The 19,028-nt window shown below is 42.4% G+C and overlaps 1 protein-coding gene across 1 annotated transcript in view; it reads right to left on the reverse strand.

Moving 5' to 3' along the window:
• The window catches only part of POU2AF2 (POU class 2 homeobox associating factor 2), a 113,113-nt gene extending 107,230 nt beyond the window's left edge, over window positions 1-5,883 (reverse strand). The window contains exons 1-2 of the mRNA XM_078683408.1: window positions 5,859-5,883; window positions 2,248-2,367 (exon numbers count right to left, since the gene is read on the reverse strand). Of these exons, the coding sequence (XP_078539534.1) occupies window positions 2,248-2,367; window positions 5,859-5,883 (145 nt within the window). The remainder of the gene's footprint in view (window positions 1-2,247; window positions 2,368-5,858) is intronic.
• Window positions 5,884-19,028: the final 13,145 nt, after the last annotated feature.

Below are 19,028 nucleotides of genomic sequence, written 5' to 3' on the forward strand. Positions count from 1 at the left end.
CCCTATGAAGCGAAAGGCCATCTTCCCGTCACATACAAGATATATTCTCTGTTCACAGCCTGTTGCTCGGAAGATATGGAAATCCTGTTGACCTGTATAGGATGTTCACAAATAGTTGAAATTTAGGAGCTACCTTCTGGTGGGTGTCTACAAATAACTGGACATATGTTATGTTATGGCATTCAAACTAGTGGGAGTCCGAAGTAAATAAGATTCGCTTGGGGCATGCATGATATTTCTGAATGCACAGCAAGGGCACTTCTGTAACACCAAAAAAGCACCAATTCAAACATCTTGGAGCACAGTTTGCAACATGTCTCAGGTAGTCATTGAAAATCTTTTGACTGGCGTCACAATTAATTCCTAAGAGCGTGTTCACAGCAATTCCCAAACCAGAATATTTCCATCACCTCTCCACTATTTGGACGTATTAAGTGCGTTATACCAATGTCATCATAAACCAAACCGATTTTGAAAAAATCTATTACTACCCTCTGGGTATTTGTGTTTTCAGAATTTTTTTTATTCTACACAATGTTTTGTTGGAATTTCCCTAAATTCTGTAATAAAGCACGCACAAAGGTCTGATGTTTCCAACTTTAAATAACATTTAAACTGCTGGCAATCTAAAGTATTAAAATAACCAGCACACCATAATCTACTCATTTGTATCCCAAAAAAAGTGGTATGAATTTATTTGACAACATTATTTTGCAACATTATTTTCCAGTCCTAAATATCAATTAGCCATATTTTTTAACTATATCGTGCTTTTTCAAAGTTTTTGTGCTCCTCCAACCCCATGATTCTGATTAGGCTAATAGGTTATTGTTTGTCCCTACTACTCCCACATCTTATTACAAAGCCCGATCGGTTTCATACGTTTGCAGTGTCAAAGCACTTAAAAGTATGTGGTTCTATGTACTTCCTATTACATCTAAATGGTTTAACTCCTCTCGTTCAAAAACTATTTCTGTCTGTCTTTCTCAAGGTTCTCTAAGCATTTTTCCGTATTGAGGCTGCGTTCCATTTTGGGATCTACCTTTATGCCCTTAAGCAAGAAGTCTCATAATACGACTGCAGGAAGTACAGGTCCAACGTTCCTTTATAGAAGGAAAGGTGCCAAGTATAGGTTTGCATTTTGCTTTTGGTGAAAACTTAAAGAAAACCCCACATTCTTCTTTGCATCTTTGCTTTTTCTGTTATAGAACTTCACACTCTACTCCCCATCATGCTCTGCTGTCATTTCTGGCTTCAAAGTTTGAAGAAATTCACAAAGTGGAGGACATTTTGAGTAAAATTAATTAAATGAGAACCTCCTAATCGTAGAACTATCAATGTCTAGAAAATAAAACACAATGGCCCACAGAACTAAAAATGTAGACATCTTAAAACCATCATGAGGCCCAGGTTTTACCATTTTAGTAGCATCAAGTCTTGTTCCAGTAGAGGGCATGTAACATACACATATAGTCAATGCCTCAGACTACAACTCAATGATTGACATAATGAATGAAGGAATGCCTCTCACCTTGAAAAGAAAAAATACTAAAACTATCTGACCATGATAATCAGTAACTTTAAACACAGAAAAAGTGTTACACTCTTATTGAAACAATGTATTGAAACAAAAAAAAAACAACACAATAGAACAAATGCGGTTGTTAAATAATCACACGGTCAAACAAAACAGGGGAACACTCATGGTCAAGGGGCAGGAGAGTCAGCCCAACCAGAGGGACCAGTACAGTTTCAGAAGGACCATAGAACGAGATAGCAAGTAAACAGAAAGTATGAAATTCAAACAAAACGGTATAAAAGAAGTATCACATCCATATAGAGAGGAGTCCAGGGAAGGTAAGCCAGGTTAATGCAGCTGATGTTCACTCAAGATTAGCCATTTGAACTGTTTGAAAGATGCAGTGGATGTGTTTGATCTTATCTCTAGAGGAAGAGCATTCCAAATTCTTGGAGCAAGACCAGTGAAAGCAAGATTGTAAGTTCTTTTCTTTTTGAATTTGGGTGGTTTCAAAAGTAGGGTGGTCGAGCTTCTTACAGACCCTTCAGCATTTCGCGATTTCGCGATTCACAAAAAAATCGCGAAATCAGCCGATTACCGCGATGGCCGCTATATTTACAATTATTGCCGCAATATTTACAAAAAAAAGTGTCAGCAAAACAAACAATGCTCTTTCATTGGCTGTGGGCGCACACGTCACTACGTGCCGCCGTCCAGCCGTCCAATACCTGCTTCCTCCTGGCCAAGATCCAAGCCTTTAGCTATCCTGAGATCAAACAACACAAGTCTCAGAGAGCGGCGTGCTTTATTCTTCAGCTCCGGGAATGTGCTTTTCTCTGTAGGTAGTACTGTACAGTGAACAGTTTTAAAAATGGTAAAAGCTCCGAAGTAAGGCTTTTTATGTTATGCAGGGGAGCCCAGCAAACTTCGGGAACTTGTTACGGGAGCAGGCAGTCCTAGCAGACGGAGCCCGGGGCTGGAACTGTGGGAGCTGGCGGGGCTGGGGCACTGCAGCTGAGGGGGGCTCGAAGAGAGGCTGAAGCACCGGGGTATTTAAAAAACAAAATGTGCTTTGGGTGAATCTAGCTTGCAATTCTGAACTGGTAGACGAGGAAAGAATAATATTATCGAAGCACTGCTTGTTCGCACTGTACTTTACTTATAAACTGCAAAGCGGAGTTAAGACAGGCTTTACAAGCTTCTTTTAACATTTAATGTTGCTAGTTCACCGCAAGTACTGCTCTCAAATACAGTGTTGTTTTAAAGGAGTATACGTATAAGCAGTGTCGTGTTATGAAAACGTCAGCTCGGCAAAAGAACAGAAGGGAATGCATGGTTTCATTACCATTACAATAGCGACTGCCTAGCGGAAAATAAATGGTTATCTCCTATCGGTTATTCAGAAGAGAGCGTTTTTTGAATAGTTGGAGCTAGCTCAGCAGCAGTCCCCGCCTTTCATGCATGAGGTTGAGAGTACGAGTATGCAAGACGTCCAAGCATGTCAGGCTGACCCGGTGCCTCCCGTGCATTACATGCTTGCTAGATCATGTAATGGATCGAGTGCTCGATTTCTGAATTGTAGGAATTGTGGGTCCATTTACATGTTTTGTTTACTTGCTCCAGGACATACGTCCTAAAAAATAGAAGTGTGGTACCAACTAAGTTGGGCAGTATGCAAGTGACATGATGTGTGGCATCATACAGCCCATGACTTCTCAGGAAGTGATATCACAAGTGACATCAGATCTTCAGACCTCACACATGTTGAGCAGGTCTATCAAAAGCACATGTAAGCGCATTAGGAGATTTTGCGTTGAGTTTTTGCCAAAAAAGTGACGCAACCCTGACACAAAATCTAGGCCTCAACTTATACATTAAAAAAAAAAAACCTCTGCAACAATGAAATTGGCAACAAGGAGAAATGTGGTTGTAAATCTGTTCTGTTCAATTGGTTGCAAAGTCTGGATCTTAAATTATCTTTTGGGGTTAACACACCTGCTGCAGAGGTCTTTGTGTGCCCAGTAAATCCCAGGGAATAATAATAATGAAAAAACTCTGGAAGTTAACCCCTTCGGCACTGCTGAATAATGCTCCTGCTGTTGCGAGATCAGCGGTTTTCATGATAAAATAGGGCAGAGGATTGTTATGCCTTCTGCAAAGTATGTGAATCAGGTTACAAAGGCACTTGGCTAATGTCCTTCCATTTCTAGTACTTTGCTGCAGTTTCAATACATTCTTAGGGTTTCTAATTGCTCAAATGGCGGTAATTTCTGATATTTATCTGTTTCCCTAGACTTCATTGCTTGATTTTGTTCAGGAGAAAATGTCAGTCATAGTCAGTGAATGTCACTCATATTTACACTGAATTTATGAAAATGTCACACATAAGCAATCTGAAACCTTGGCAGCTATGTACCCAGCAGCAGTGCTTCAGAACTGCTGGGGATATTTTAATGTCCCTTTTAGACCATTGGGTTTCAGAAAAGAGGATAGTTTTTTTAATGAATTTCCTTGCCTTTGTCCACTCACAAAGTGTCACTTAAATTGTCACACTTAATTTGCTGCATTACTTTCTAGTAAAGCGCTCTAGCAGCAAAGCAGGACTTCCTGTATGGGTCATATTGGTGTTATCAATATATTTTCAATGTTAAAAAGGGTGATAGAAATGACTGTTTTTTAAAATGGACGGGTCGAGAAGGTAGCTGTGCCCCGGCAGGGGTGCATACATGAGTGCTAGAAAACTCCAGGGAGAAATAGGGCTCCCTCTCACGAGGTGCAGATTGGAGCTGTGCTTCTGTAGAGCCGCAAACACTTTAACTTGCCAGTTTCACAGTGGAATAACTTGCTAAATCAGTTTACCTTGATTTAAGGCTGAAAAGGAATGATTACGAGTAAAATAAAGTGCCGCAATAATGCAGCTAAAGTTCCATTTTTGTGCCGCTAAATTTCCATTTTTGTGCCGCTAAATTTGCACATCTATGCCGCAATATCCTGGGGGGTCTGTTCTTAAGTTCCGACTCGAGCCAGATAGTTCAAGTTTTTTAGCCAAGTAAACCAGGGAGTTGTAGTGGATAGAATGAATTAAAAATAAAAATACAAATTTCCCTGTCTGCAGCTGCCACCCCCCTATCACTGCAGCTTCCACTGAGTCCTCTTCTGCCCGCTTCCAGAGCAAGAAGCAGGAAAAAGCAGGAAGCAACCAGGTCCCAGCTTCCCGAGAGCCATTCACAACACTACAATGCAACAGATGAGCGCTCAGCCAGAGAATGGGAGGCTGGGCATGTTCTCCATGGAGGCTGTAATGCAGGCTGCATGGAGAACATGTAAAATGTGCATGACGGTTTGGCCACCCCGAGACAGCCAGCCAAAGCCTCCTGCGCCATTGGATTGGGGCAAACCACTCTTCCCCTGCCCTGCTCTGTGAGCAGAGCAGTCCCACCCCTACCCACCTGAGCAAGGAGAAATATAAAATGATAATAACAATGAGTTATTATCATTTTATTTTTTCCTTTTTCGACCTGCTCAGTGGAGTGACGCCCCCTGCTTTAGCGGAGGAGCCACCACTGTAAATATTGATGTTAAAATATTGTCACCCAATCAATATAATTGATCCTTTATCTCGTATTTATATTTATCATTGATATATGCTTTTAGACTCTGCAATTGATTGGCAAAAATGGCATGTTCTAGCTGCTATAAAACTATATTATGAAGTAGAAATGCTTCAAAAATTGAAAAACGAGAAAATAAAAAGTATGTGAAAAGATATGGCTACCCCTTGGGCCTGATTCACAAAGATAAACTTACACTTTTGTGTTTGCTATTCAAAAGTCCTTTTGTTAGTAGTACCTTTACTATTATGTAGTCTCTACACAGAAAAAGATAGGACAGTCTTATCATTTGTGAACTGCAAATAATGGTAAACTTACACAAAAACACACAGTTACCTTTGTAAATCGAGCCCATAATTTTCATCATAAAAAAGTTATTTTGAGATACAAGCCTGATACAGGGCAATTAGCAGTGTGACCTCTGCCAGTGAAAAGGAAAAAGCATGTCATTGGTTTTATTTCATTTCTAAATGTCTATTTATCTTACTGGAGAATTTTCATGTTTAGAGAGAAGGCCAGGCTTTTAATAAGATATCTGGTTTCGACTGTGGCATTGAACTAAGCACCTTCTAAATATCTGCTCACACCTCGAATTTTTTATAAAAAGAGAAGTTTGCTTACTCAACTTCCTATGTGTCTTGACAAAATATGAAAGAGATTATCAATAGACCCTCTTCTAATGTAAACATTCTCAACGTACTATTGATGATATTAATGAAAATACTTACCACATTCCTTTAGGAAGGTGCACATTGTTGAAGATTAAAGTGTTTTCTTTAGGATTTTACAGAAGCAGGGCATCTGCAACTAACCAACTGATATACTGCTTTGCCAAACTCGTGGTCCCCTCACCACGCTTGGAGGATAAAAACTGCTTGGTTTCAGAGAAAGAAGCCTCAGGTGGCTCTGCCATCAGGAGCCTTTAGCCAGCCACATATCCACTGCAAAGGTTCCAGATACAGTACATTACAGTGGAGAAGTGTGGCTCAGGGGTTAGAGGCAGCAGACCCGGAAGCTGAGATCGGTCCTGGACCAGGGTTCAATTCCCCGCCTCGGCGGGGTCTTGGGCTAAAAATTCCACGGACTCGATAATTCTCACCCCAGTGCCTCCTTGACTCACAGGTTCACACTCTGCGACTCTGGGCAATAGCTTGCTTAATCTCCACAACGGCCCCTCGCGGCGGGATGCCTGACTTTCACCTTGTGGATACCCTGCTATCTCACAGGGGAATACCAGGAAGGGTTCCCTAAGCAAGCGCCGGGACACCCACTGCGGGTAGCTGTGCGCTATATAAGCTCAACTACATTTACATTTACATTTACATCAAAGGGCCCATCCTTACAAGAAACAACCACCCACTTTGGGGATTTATTTCTGAAAAACCAAAGAAATTCTGGGCAAGTTGCCATTACATGATGACAAATCTGGCATTGCAAGCTTGATAAAAGTGATCTGACTCAGCGGAGTGCTTTTTAGCTACATATTCTTGCCAACATGACAGGGAACTCCCATTTGGGTAGGTAGATTGTGGTTAGGCTGGCACAAACAGAGCCTTTAGCACCCAAGCAGTTTGGCGGCCTGGCAACCAAGCTGAAAATGACCCCCAAAGTCTCCTCCAGGGTCCATAATTTATAGTGCTCCTCAAAACACCATCTTACAACTACCACTAGCATATATGTGCCACTTTGAAGTTACCAGCTCAGATACCCAAACCACACAATCCACCTGTAGCCTGATGATACCTTCTCTGTTTATCTAAAGGAAAAATTGTGGAAAAACGCACTGCAACCTAGCTGTCACGTCACCACCTAAAGTTGAACCTGCAAAAATGAAACTCATTCTTTTTTCCTCACCCTATCTGGATCATAAGCAACTAGAATTCTCTCCAAATAGTAACCAATGCGAAATAACTGAGGTCTACTTGGTAGAATAGACTGCAAACAGGTATAAAGTCAAAAACTTGGTAAGAGGAGTCTAATTTCAAGTTTGCATGATGCAGCTAACACCAACCACAAGGTGAATTACAAAAGTCGCTAAATTAACCTGTGCCTAACCTTCTGGTAGCTTGGCACAAAAGCTGTTAGTATTAACTTAGAGACAATATGTATAGTATTTATTCAGCTCTTAAACAGTAATAAAGTGAAAACACAACACATGAAAAAATATATATATGTTGTTGCGGGTCTCAATTTTATTAGACTCTCCCCGAGACATACTACTACATGATATAAGAATTCAGGTATACTTCGGAAAATGTTGGACTGTGATCTATTATTAATTCAAATGATACTGAATTATTTGTCTTACAATGATTGCTCATTCAGGGCCTAAGACAAGGTTGTAATTATTTATTTTGTGGAATGCAGGATCGAACACCACATGTATATTTTTTCCAAAAAAAATCCGATTTGTTATATCTGATTTGATGAAATTGTGATTTGGTTTAGCCATTACAAGATGGCGCTTATGATTTGGACAGTGGTCCGTTTTTTATTTTGATTATATTTTGCCTTTATCAACTTCTGCCTCGCCGTCGCCAGCTGACACTGATGAAGGCAAGTGCTGAAACGCGTCTGTTTTATTGTTTTTTTGTGCAATAAACCTAATTGGGTTTAACCTACTGCGAGTGCTGGTGTGTCAAAGTTTGTTTTGACAGTGGAGGAAAAATACGTTAAGCGGCACGCCGCCGCTTTGACCAGCACCCGCTCGGACTGAGTGCCGATTTCAATTGGCGAAAACTGGAGCAAAGAAAACGAGGAGAAGGAACCCGAACCGCCACGAAGGGTCGGCGAAACCTGAATCTGTCCCGAGGAACACGGGCTCGAGTAGAGGTGCGCGGTACACAGTGACGGACGGACAGAGGTAGGAGATACCCGACATCTTCTTCATTTACGGACACGAGCGAAGTAGGAGGCACAATAGATTTACAAAGAACTTTAATATTACTAAATGTTTAGCACACAGCGCGCCGGGAGGTGGCAAGTGGTATCTTTAAAGGGCGCCCTGGGATACAAACACAGGACGCAACTCAGGCACCCGACACAGATCAAACCAACGTGAAAAACAAATACCAACAGCTTGAGAGACTCTACGAGTGGGAAACAAGGAAGTGGTGGGAGGGCACTTCCTTGCAACATTATGTGGAGGTAAAGAGGGTCCCTCACGGTCTTCGTATACATACGATTTCGGCGTACGAAAACCCAGACCCGGATCTACTAAGCGAGTGGGCAGATTACACAGCACACTCGTCGGAGGGGATGCTGAGGCTCCTGATAAAGTTCGCCTGGAAAGACAGAGAAAAGGCATTGAAAGACATTGAATCTTTGGAACAGGAGATCTTGGAACTGGTAGATCAAGGGCAATTGGATAGTGAGAAGGAATCCACGAAGAAGCGGCTCACTGTCTATGAGAAAAGAATACACCAGAGAAAACAGCAAAAATTTGAACGCGACGCTCGTGATTACGAGCAAGGAAGAGTACTGACCTTTGCGCGGAAGTACGACGCACTGCGCCGGGACCTGAGGGCTAAGAACCAGAGGCCACAGGTATCTAGAGAGACCTCAGAATCGGAGGTAACAAGTGCAGAGCAATCAGAAGACGAGAACTCTAGTGGAGGACGTCAAACGGGAACGAGATCTTAGCCTTCTTTTTGCAAGGAGTTCGATCTAATACGCCAGAGTTGGTTGAGGGACGGGAAGAAGCGCCCACCAGAACAATCAACCAATACAAGCGGAGGCGCATCACGAGGAGAGGAGGGAGGAAACACAGGGAGAGGCACCAGACAATTGAGAAACCGACAGGCCAGGAACAAGAGGAACTAATGGAAGATCTTAATATAATCAATCTTTCTAGGAGAGTCCTGACCACTAGTGAAGAGAGCGTGCTGAAGCTGGGACTAACATTCTGTTCAACGAGCTGTTATGAGTACACGCAGACACGCATAGACTTATTTCTATTTATTCGGAAGCTCAAGCTCTGGACATTTTTCAAACAAAAGGCCCTCAGAGAAACCACACAGAGACAAACAATAGAGGGAAGCGTTGACCCACAGGATCCCTTTGATATTAACATCAGAGATCTGGAAAACATGGCCGTACTTGAGGAACTACTAGAGGAGAGTGGATCCCAGGTAGTACCGCCAGTGGATGTAGTTAGTAGAGGCGCAGCCATTGGTATTGCCCAAATTGGGGAACGCAGCAATTTTAAACCTCCCTCACGTTTCCTCCCCAAGACACCAATTGATTCTGTCGATATTTTCTCAGAAACGGTGAGCCAAGAACTACAAAAACTATCAAAACAGGAATAGACTAATAAGTATAAAATGAAATGGAACCTATCATCACACCAAAGGGATGCACTTCTGAGCCTTGAAAGCGATGACTCGATCGTGATAAAGCCTTCAGACAAAGGCGGGAATATCGTGATTCAGAGCCGCCAGAATTACTGCAAAGAAGCCCTACGCCAGCTACAAGACCGCGAAAATTACCTACCCACAACAGAACAAGAATATCAACGAAGTATACATGAATACCATACCTTGATCGAACACTGGTATGGCAAGGGAACTCTGTCCAGAGAAGAATACCTATATCTGCAGAATAAACAACCGAGGTTACCTAGTTTTTATCATCTTCCTAAAGTACATAAAGACTCCACTAAACCACCAGGGAGACCTATGGTATCGTCCATTGGAGGACTGACGGAGAACATGTCAAAGTTTATTGACTCGTTTTTGGCCCCATGGGTAACTCAACTGAGTTCATACACCAAAGATACCGAGGACTTTCTCAGACAGATACAGAACGTGGAGTGGGAAAATGATTTAATAATGATAACTCTAGACATTTCCAGCCTATATACGAGCATTAGGCATATTGATGGGATGAGAGCAGTGAAGACTTTCCTGGACCTTAGATCTGCCAGATACTTGGAACACAGCAGGATGATTATGGACTTTATATCATTCTGTCTCAATAACAATATCTTTATTTTCCAGGACCAACGGTACAGGCAGATCAGGGGGACGGCCATGGGCACCTGCTTCGTCCCCAGTTACGCGAATTTATTCGTGGGCTGGTGGGAGAAGCAGGTGTCCTGGGCGGACGACAAGGCCGAATGGGTGGACAGGGTAATCTGTTGGAGGAGATACATCGGCGATCTCTTCCTTATTTGGAGGGGATCGGAATCCTCAGCAGAACAATACGTAGCAGCCCTAAATATCAATGACCTGAATTTGAATTTCACCCATAACATGAGCAGGAAAGAGGTTAATTTTCTGGACCTCAGGGTCTTCGTTGACTTGGACACAATTCAGACTGCACTTTACAGAAAGGAGACAGCGGGGAACTCAGTTCTACATGGACGGAGCAGTCACCCCGAAACCCTCGTGAAAAGTATCCCCTACGGGGAATTGTTGAGAATAAAACGCAACAGTTCCCTGGACAAGGACTTTGAGGAGGCAGCTGAGAAAAGCATAAAACATTTCAAATCAAGTGGCTATTCTCATACGGTGCTTCAACAAGCTAAAGGCAAAGTGTCAGCTATTGACAGACAGACAATCCTGATTGAGAGGCAGAGCAGAGCACGAAAAGGCGGTAATGGCATAGTAAGACTAATCACCAACTATTCGGTGGCAGCGAATAGGGTGAGAGCCATTATGGGAAAGAATTGGGGTATTCTTAAATCTGATGCTGTCATCGGTAAGGATCTACCGGATCATCCAATGATAACATTTAGGAAAACAAAGTCCCTGAAGGACAAGTTAGTACAAAGTCACTTGTCCAAAGAAAGATCTAAAGCAGAACTAAACGCCATGCATGGGTCGTACCCATGTGGGAAATGCAAGGCCTGCAGTACGAGCCAGAGGGTGCTATCATATCAGGTACCTCATAAGGAAGCTAAAATCAGAATCCCAAAATTCATAACCTGCTCTACTACATATGTAGTATACTGCCTGAAATGTCCCTGCGGACATCGTTACATAGGGAACACAACAAAAGCAGTGAAGCTAAGGATATTATAACATCAACGGGCCACCGCTGATAAGGATGAGAACTACCTGATGGCTCGCCACTTTGCCATACACCACAATAGCGATAGAACTCTTCTTAGTTTCTTTAGCTTAGACTGCATCCCACAAGACTTGAGAGGTGGTGATTACAAGCGGAAGCTAAGACGCTTGGAGTCGAGGTACATCATTGAACTCCAAACAAAGTCACCTGGAGGTCTCAATGCGGGGGAAGAATTAACATCACATCTGTAATCAATGATATAAGAGAGTCACTATGAGCTGTGTCGATGCCAGAGTATTTTTTTATGAATAAATTAAAGAAACCAAGATAGTAAGGAGTTAGGGGACACTACGATAAAATCCATAATGCACACTTCCATTTAGAAGATACAGTGATTTTAGAACGAACTATGAATAGTTTAAATATTGTTTTCACTGATCGCCCATTCAGGACCCTATTGTTGTTGCGGGTCTCAATTTGATTAGACTCTCCCCGAGACATACTACTACATGATATAAGAATTCAGGTATACTTCCGAAAATGTTGGACTGTGATCTATTATTAATTTAAACGATACTGAATTATTTGTCTTACAATAATTGCACATTCAGGGCCTAAGACAAGGTTGTAATTATTTATTTTGTGGAATGCAGGATCGAACACCACATGTATATTTTTTCCAACAAAAATCCGATTTGTTATATCTGATTTGATGAAATTGTGATTTGGTTTAGCCATTACAAGATGGCGCTTATGATTTGGACAGTGGTCCGTTTTTTATTTTGATTATATTTTGCCTTTATCAACTTCCGCCTCGCCGTCGCCAGCTGACACTGATGAAGGCAAGTGCTGAAACGCGTCTGTTTTATTGTTTTTTTGTGCAATAAACCTAATTGGGTTTAACCTACTGCGAGTGCTGGTGTGTCAAAGTTTGTTTTGACAGTGGAGCAAAAAAAATTAAAAAAAAATATATATATATATATATATATATATTCACTGAAAAAACCATAGGTTAGAGACCATATATAGTTAGCTGGACATTTTATTGACATAAAACCAATGAAATTCCATATATAGTTAGTTGCACTAACTATATATCGCGCACCCGCAATCCACTGCTGATGATGTCACATATTACATCATTCATGACATGGTCAGTGACATCACTGATGACATCACTGATGACATCTCAAATGACATCACTGATGACATCACTGATGACATCTCAAATGACATCACTGATGACATCATCTAGTGTCTGTGTGTTTTTGTAAAGTTTAAATATGTTTTACATATTGAAGAATGAGTGGATGTATGGAAGACTGAGTGTGTGTGTGGCTGGCTGGGAGGTGTGTGACTCTGTGCATATCAATGTGTACTTGTATCAGTGATTGTATAAGAGAGTAAGTATGTGTTAGTATATGTGTGAAAAGTATGGTGTTCTGTGTTTAACTGTATAGATGAGGAAATCGAAGTGTGATTGATTCTTCACAGGACTGACTAGGTGTATGAGTGCATATGATAGTGTTGTAATAATGAGTGACTGTATGTATGAGTGATTGTATGGGTGAATGAGTGAATGTGTGTGTAGACGTAGGAATCAGTGAGTGCGTATGTAGTAACTGGTATTGGTGTGTCATGATGTCATCAGTGATGTCATTTGAGATGTCATCAGTGATGTCATTTGAGATGTCATCAGTGATGTCATCAGTGATGTCACTGAAGTATGGTGTTCTGTGTTTAACTGTATAGATGAGGAAATGGAAGTGTGATTGATTCTTTACAGGACTGACTAGGTGTGTGAGTAACTCCATGGATGAGTGGCAGTGTGTGAGTGTCTGCATAGGTGTATGAGTGCATATGATAGTGTTGTAATAATGAGTGACTGTATGTATGAGTGATTGTATGGGTGAATGAGTGAATGTGTGTGTAGACGTAGGAATCAGTGAGTGCGTATGTAGTAACTGGTATTGGTGTGTCATGATGTCATCAGTGATGTCATTTGAGATGTCATCAGTGATGTCATCAGTGATGTCATTTGAGATGTCATCAGTGATGTCATCAGTGATGTCACTGACCATGTCATGAATGATGTAATATGTGACATCATCAGCAGTGGATTGCGGGTGCGCGATATATAGTTAGTGCAACTAACTATATATGGAATTTCATTGGTTTTATGTAAATAAAATGCCCAGCTAACTATATATGGTCTCTAACCTATGGTTTTTTCAGTGAATTTTCAAGGTTTTGTAAATGCAAATTCCTAACTATATATGGTCTATAACCTATGTTTTTTTCAGTGAATTTCATTGGTTTTTTAAAAGCTAATATCTATAGCTGTAAAATATATTCTTTATTACGTGACGTATCACGTAGCCACGTGAGACGCCTCATGACGCGTCGCATAACCGTGACGTATCGGCTCTGCAGCGCAAACAAAACCCGTAACGTAAGCGTGCCGGAGCACGCTTACAGATATATATATTTTTTTTAACCTTAATTAGACAAAATCCACACGTGCACATATCTTGAGGCCTTGCAAAGGCACATCAAACAAACAGTCCCTACAATTTTGCCAAGTTTGCTGGAAATCTATTCCCTTAATTTTTTTTTTACTGTTTCTCTTGGTTTTCCCCTTGTTACGCTTACCGGGACGCTACCCGGTACGCGAACCGGACGCTCCAAAAACACAAGATGGCGGACTCCCGTTACGCTGCCGGTTAGCTGCCCGGTTCGCGTACCGGGAAGCGCCTCTACCGCGAAAAATCGCGGGGGACTTTAATATCCCCCTCATCAATCCTAGGGGGTCAGGAGGGGTTTACCTTGCCCCCTTTCCTTCATTTCCCCCTTCTTTTTTCACCACATCTTGTCTCTCGAACCTACCGAGAGACAAGATGGCGGCCGCTCCGGACTGTTTACAATGTTGACAGCTACGCTGCCGGTTAGCTGCCCGGTTAGCTGCCCAGTGAGCTGCCCGGTGAGCTGCCCGGTTCGCGTACCGGGACGCGCCTCTACGGGGTAAAATCGCAAAAAACATTTTTTTTTATTTTTTGCCCCGCGGGGCACTTTAATATCCCCCTCATCAATCCTAGGGGGTCAGGAGTGGTCTACCTTGCCCCCTTTCCTTCATTTCCCCCTTCGTTTCTCACCACATCTTGTCTCTCGATCGTACCGAGAGACAAGATGGCGGCCGCTCCGGACTGTTTAGAATGTTGACAGACACCGGAGAGCCAATCAGCTTCGCTTCCCGAAGTTCCGTTACGCATCAGGTACGCGAACCGGGGCGCTAACCGGAGCGCTGTCACAGATATATATATTTTTTTAAACGTTAATTTCTCAAAATCCACTGGAGCACATATATTGAGACATAGCAAAGGCACGTCGGGCAAACCATATCTACAATTTTGCCAAGTTTCATGTAAATCTATTCAGCCGTTCGAGCTAAAAGTGAGTCCAACCGCCCTATGGAAAAATGAATGGGAAAAACGCGTTTTGGGACCCCCCTTTTTTCTCGGCCCCCCCTTGACGAAACCCCCCCAAATTTTCAGGGGCTGCTCAGAAACAAAATGTGCCATTTTCCTGACACTTTCAGCCAATTCCGTCCACAAACGCCAAAGTTATTAGACATAGAATTTTCAGAAATCCCATAGAGAAAAAATCCTAACTATATATACCCACTGGCTATCGCCAGTAGGTAATATACATATATAAACATATATAATCTGCATATCTATATAAATATAAATGCATGCATACATATACATATATGCATACATATGCATGTTATTTACATGAAAGTTTTAAAAACACTAATAAAAGCAAAGCTAAAAAGCCACCTCATTACAAACAGAATGGCTTTAACTTAAACGAGGGCGAGATCTATTGCATTTTCAATGCTTGTTTACTTTGGTTCTATCAAGAAGGCATTCAGATGTGTCACACATTTGCCATAAATTCTGAATGTTAGCACTCTAGTTGCTCATTAGATCACTGTAGTAAAGCTAGTGCTCACCAGGGAAGTCTGCTGCTAATCATGGTTTGCAGCCATTTTCCCGCATTTTTTATCCCGCAGACTTTCAGTCCGCATACCATTATCCCGCAAGGTCATTGACCTCGCATACCATTATCCCGCATTTTTTCAAAACGCATGTGCATTTATCGCGCATGCCTTTACAAAGAATTACGTTTTAAAGGCATGTATGGTAAATGCATTTGCGTTGTGAAAACCACGATGACGAGAGAGGTAAGTGGGTTTGTGTTAATTTTTTCGTGGGTTAGTGATTGTGTAGTGTAGTGTAGTGTTGTGTAGTGTAGTGTTGTGTTAGTGTAGTGTAGAGTTGTGGTGGTTGTTTAGTGTAGGGTCATGCTGGGGGTAGTGTTTTAGGGTTTAGGGTTGTGTTGTAGTGTTTGCGTAGTGTAGGGTCATGCTGGGGGTAGTGTTTTAGGGTTTAGGGTAGTGTTGTAGTGTTTGCGTAGTGTAGGGTCATGCTGGGGGTAGTGTTTTAGGGTTTAGGGTTGTGTTGTAGTGTTTGCGTAGTGTAGGGTCATGCTGGGGCTAGTGTTTTAGGGTTTAGGGTAGTGTTGTAGTGTTTGCGTAGTGTAGGGTCATGGTGGGCGTAGTGTTTTAGGGTTTAGGATAGTGTTGTAGTGTTTGCGTAGTGTAGGGTCATGCTGGGGGTAGTGTTTTAGGGTTTTGGGTAGTGTTGTAGTGTTTGCGTAGTGTAGGGTCATGCTGGGGTGTAGTATTTTAGGGTTTACGGTAGTGTTGTAGTGTTTGCGTAGTGTAGGGTCATGCTGGGGGTAGTGTTTTAGGGTTTTGGGTAGTGTTGTAGTGTTTGCGTAGTGTAGGGTCATGCTGGGGGTAGTGTTTTAGGGTTTTGGGTAGTGTTGTAGTGTTTGCGTAGTGTAGGGTCATGCTGGGGTGTAGTGTTTTAGGGTTTTGGGTAGTGTTGTAGTGTTTGCGTAGTGTAGGGTCATGCTGGGGTGTAGTGTTTTAGGGTTTTGGGTAGTGTTGTAGTGTTTGCGTAGTGTAGGGTCATGCTGGGGGTAGTGTTTTAGGGTTTTGGGTAGTGTTGTAGTGTTTGCGTAGTGTAGGGTCATGCTGGGGGTAGTGTTTTAGGGTTTTGGGTAGTGTTGTAGTGTTTGCGTAGTGTAGGGTCATGCTGGGGGGTAGTGTTTTAGGGTTTTGGGTAGTGTTGTAGTGTTTGCGTAGTGTAGGGTCATGCTGGGGGTAGTGTTTTAGGGTTTTGGGTAGTGTTGTAGTGTTTGCGTAGTGTAGGGTCATGCTGGGGGTAGTGTTTTAGGGTTTAGGGTAGTGTTGTAGTGTTTGCGTAGTGTAGGGTCATGCTGGGGGTAGTGTTTTAGGGTTTATGGTAGTGTTGTAGTGTTTGCGTAGTGTAGGGTCATGCTGGGGGTAGTGTTTTAGGGTTTAGGGTAGTGTTGTAGTGTTTGCGTAGTGTAGGGTCATGCTGGGGTAGTGTTTTAGGGTTTAGGGTAGTGTTGTAGTGTTTGCGTAGTGTAGGGTCATGCTGGGGGTAGTGTTTTAGGGTTTAGGGTAGTGTTGTAGTGTTTGCGTAGTGTAGGGTCATGCTGGGGTGTAGTGTTTTAGGGTTTTGGGTAGTGTTGTAGTGTTTGCGTAGTGTAGGGTCATGCTGGGGGTAGTGTTTTAGGGTTTAGGGTAGTGTTGTAGTGTTTGCGTAGTGTAGGGTCATGCTGGGGTGTAGTGTTTTAGGGTTTTGGGTAGTGTTGTAGTGTTTGCGTAGTGTAGGGTCATGCTGGGGGTAGTGTTTTAGGGTTTAGGGTAGTGTTGTAGTGTTTGCGTAGTGTAGGGTCATGCTGAGGGTAGTGTTTTAGGGTTTAGGGTTGTGTTGTAGTGTTTGCGTAGTGTAGGGTCATGCTGGGGGTAGTGTTTTAGGGTTTAGGGTTGTGTTGTAGTGTTTGTGTAGTGTAGGGTCATGCTGGGGGTAGTGTTTTAGGGTTTAGGGTAGTGTTGTAGTGTTTGCGTAGTGTAGGGTCATGCTGGGGTGTAGTGTTTTATGGTTTTGGGTAGTGTTGTAGTGTTTGCGTAGTGTAGGGTCATGCTGGGGGTAGTGTTTTAGGGTTTAGGGTAGTGTTGTAGTGTTTGTGTAGTGTAGGGTCATGCTGGGGGTAGTGTTTTAGGGTTTAGGGTAGTGTTGTACTGTTTGTGTAGTGTAGGGTCATGCTGGGGGTAGTGTTTTAGGGTTTAGGGTAGTTTAGTTGTTTAGTGTATGCTAAAGGCATATTCGTTCTAAAAGTTTTCGTTATTTTAATTTGCGGCCTAATAGTACATGCGGGATTTTTTTTGCGGACTGATGGTATGCGGGATTTCGTCATATATTCGCTAATCATACTTTCTATGGCAAAATTAACCCCCTCATTTTGTTCCTTTTTAAATTAAATGTTTTAAGAGTTACCACTTTATTCCAATCAAGATGGCTTCAGGTGTGCCATACCTTTGTAATAAGTAGGACTGTTAGCACTCTAGTTGTTCTTTAGAACACTCTGGGACATTCTGTCATTGGGCTATAGTTGGGCTACATCTGGCTGATATTTGGGCTACATTTGTTTTTTTTGTCTCTGGTGGCCATCTTTGGGCTACATTGGGCTACATTGGGCTACATTTGGGCTCCAACATATATATAGCCCAATGTAGCCCAATATATATTTTTCAAAGTTAATTTTCGTAAAAACCACTGGAGCCTATATCTTGAAACATAGCAAAGGCACATCGGGCTACCAGTCCCTACAATTTTGCCAAGTTTGGTGTAAATCCATTCAGCCGTTCAGGCTAAAAGTGAGGCCAACCGCCCTATGGAAAATTGCATGGGAAAAACACGTTTTGGGACCCCCCTTTTTTCTCGGCCCCCCCTTGACGAAACCCCCCCAAATTTTCAGGGGCTGCTCAGAAACAAAATGTTCAATTTTCCTGAAAATTTCAGCCAATTCTGTCCTCAAACGCGAAAGTTATTCGACATAGAATTTTCAAAAATCCCATAGGAAAAAAATCCTAACTATATATACCTACTGGCTATCGCCAGTAGGTAATACATATATATATATATATATATATATATATATATATATATATATATATATATATATGTATATATAGGAAATAGAGTACCGTTTAAGAAGTACAATTACACCAAAATGACAAAAATCGAATCTATAGAACCAGAGATTTGAGCTTTTACATTTTTAGGTGAAAATACAGCCAAAAACAGAACAAAGAGCCACTCGATAAAATTAGGACGTGTTTCACTGGGGAAAAGTCACAAGTTCAGGTCAATCGAGATGAAGCACAGGTTGGATACAGCAACCAGGTTTGTCCTGCTGAAGAGGTGCCTTCTCAAATCCATGCAAAGAGCTGCCATTTGCATTGGCAGAGCTGCAAGAAGGTTGGTGTTGGCATGAAGAGTGGGCCGGGCATTGTGGATGGTCACTGGTGTTGTGCGAAGAGCCGTTTGTCATGGGAGCTTCTCATTGGTGGTTGACGCAGGATGGCACTGCTGGTGTGAACAGCAGGTCCCACTGGAGCTGTGCATTGGCGGTTATCGTGGGCAGCCATTCTCGGTGCACAGCAGTCACTTTCTGGTCATGAGCAGTCCAAAACATTTGTGTCTTCACCTTTTCTTCAAGATGAGTACACTCTGATGCCAGCTAAGAGTCCAGGACCTGAAGGGCACATGTTGGGGTACAGGACTCACTCCAGAAGAGGCCAGCAGAAGGGCGCAGCCAGGTCCAGTTTGTGCTGGTCAGCTTGGTAGTTATAGGGTGAGCTCTGGAAGCTTGTTGTTTCTCTGTAGTTCAAACAAGAGGTCAGTCAAGTGACTATTGGAGTCAGGGTCCTTTGTGTATGCTGC

The sequence above is a fragment of the Lissotriton helveticus genome, chromosome 3_1 (assembly GCF_964261635.1).
Source record: "Lissotriton helveticus chromosome 3_1, aLisHel1.1, whole genome shotgun sequence".
In the NCBI taxonomy this organism is placed as follows: domain Eukaryota; kingdom Metazoa; phylum Chordata; class Amphibia; order Caudata; family Salamandridae; genus Lissotriton; species Lissotriton helveticus.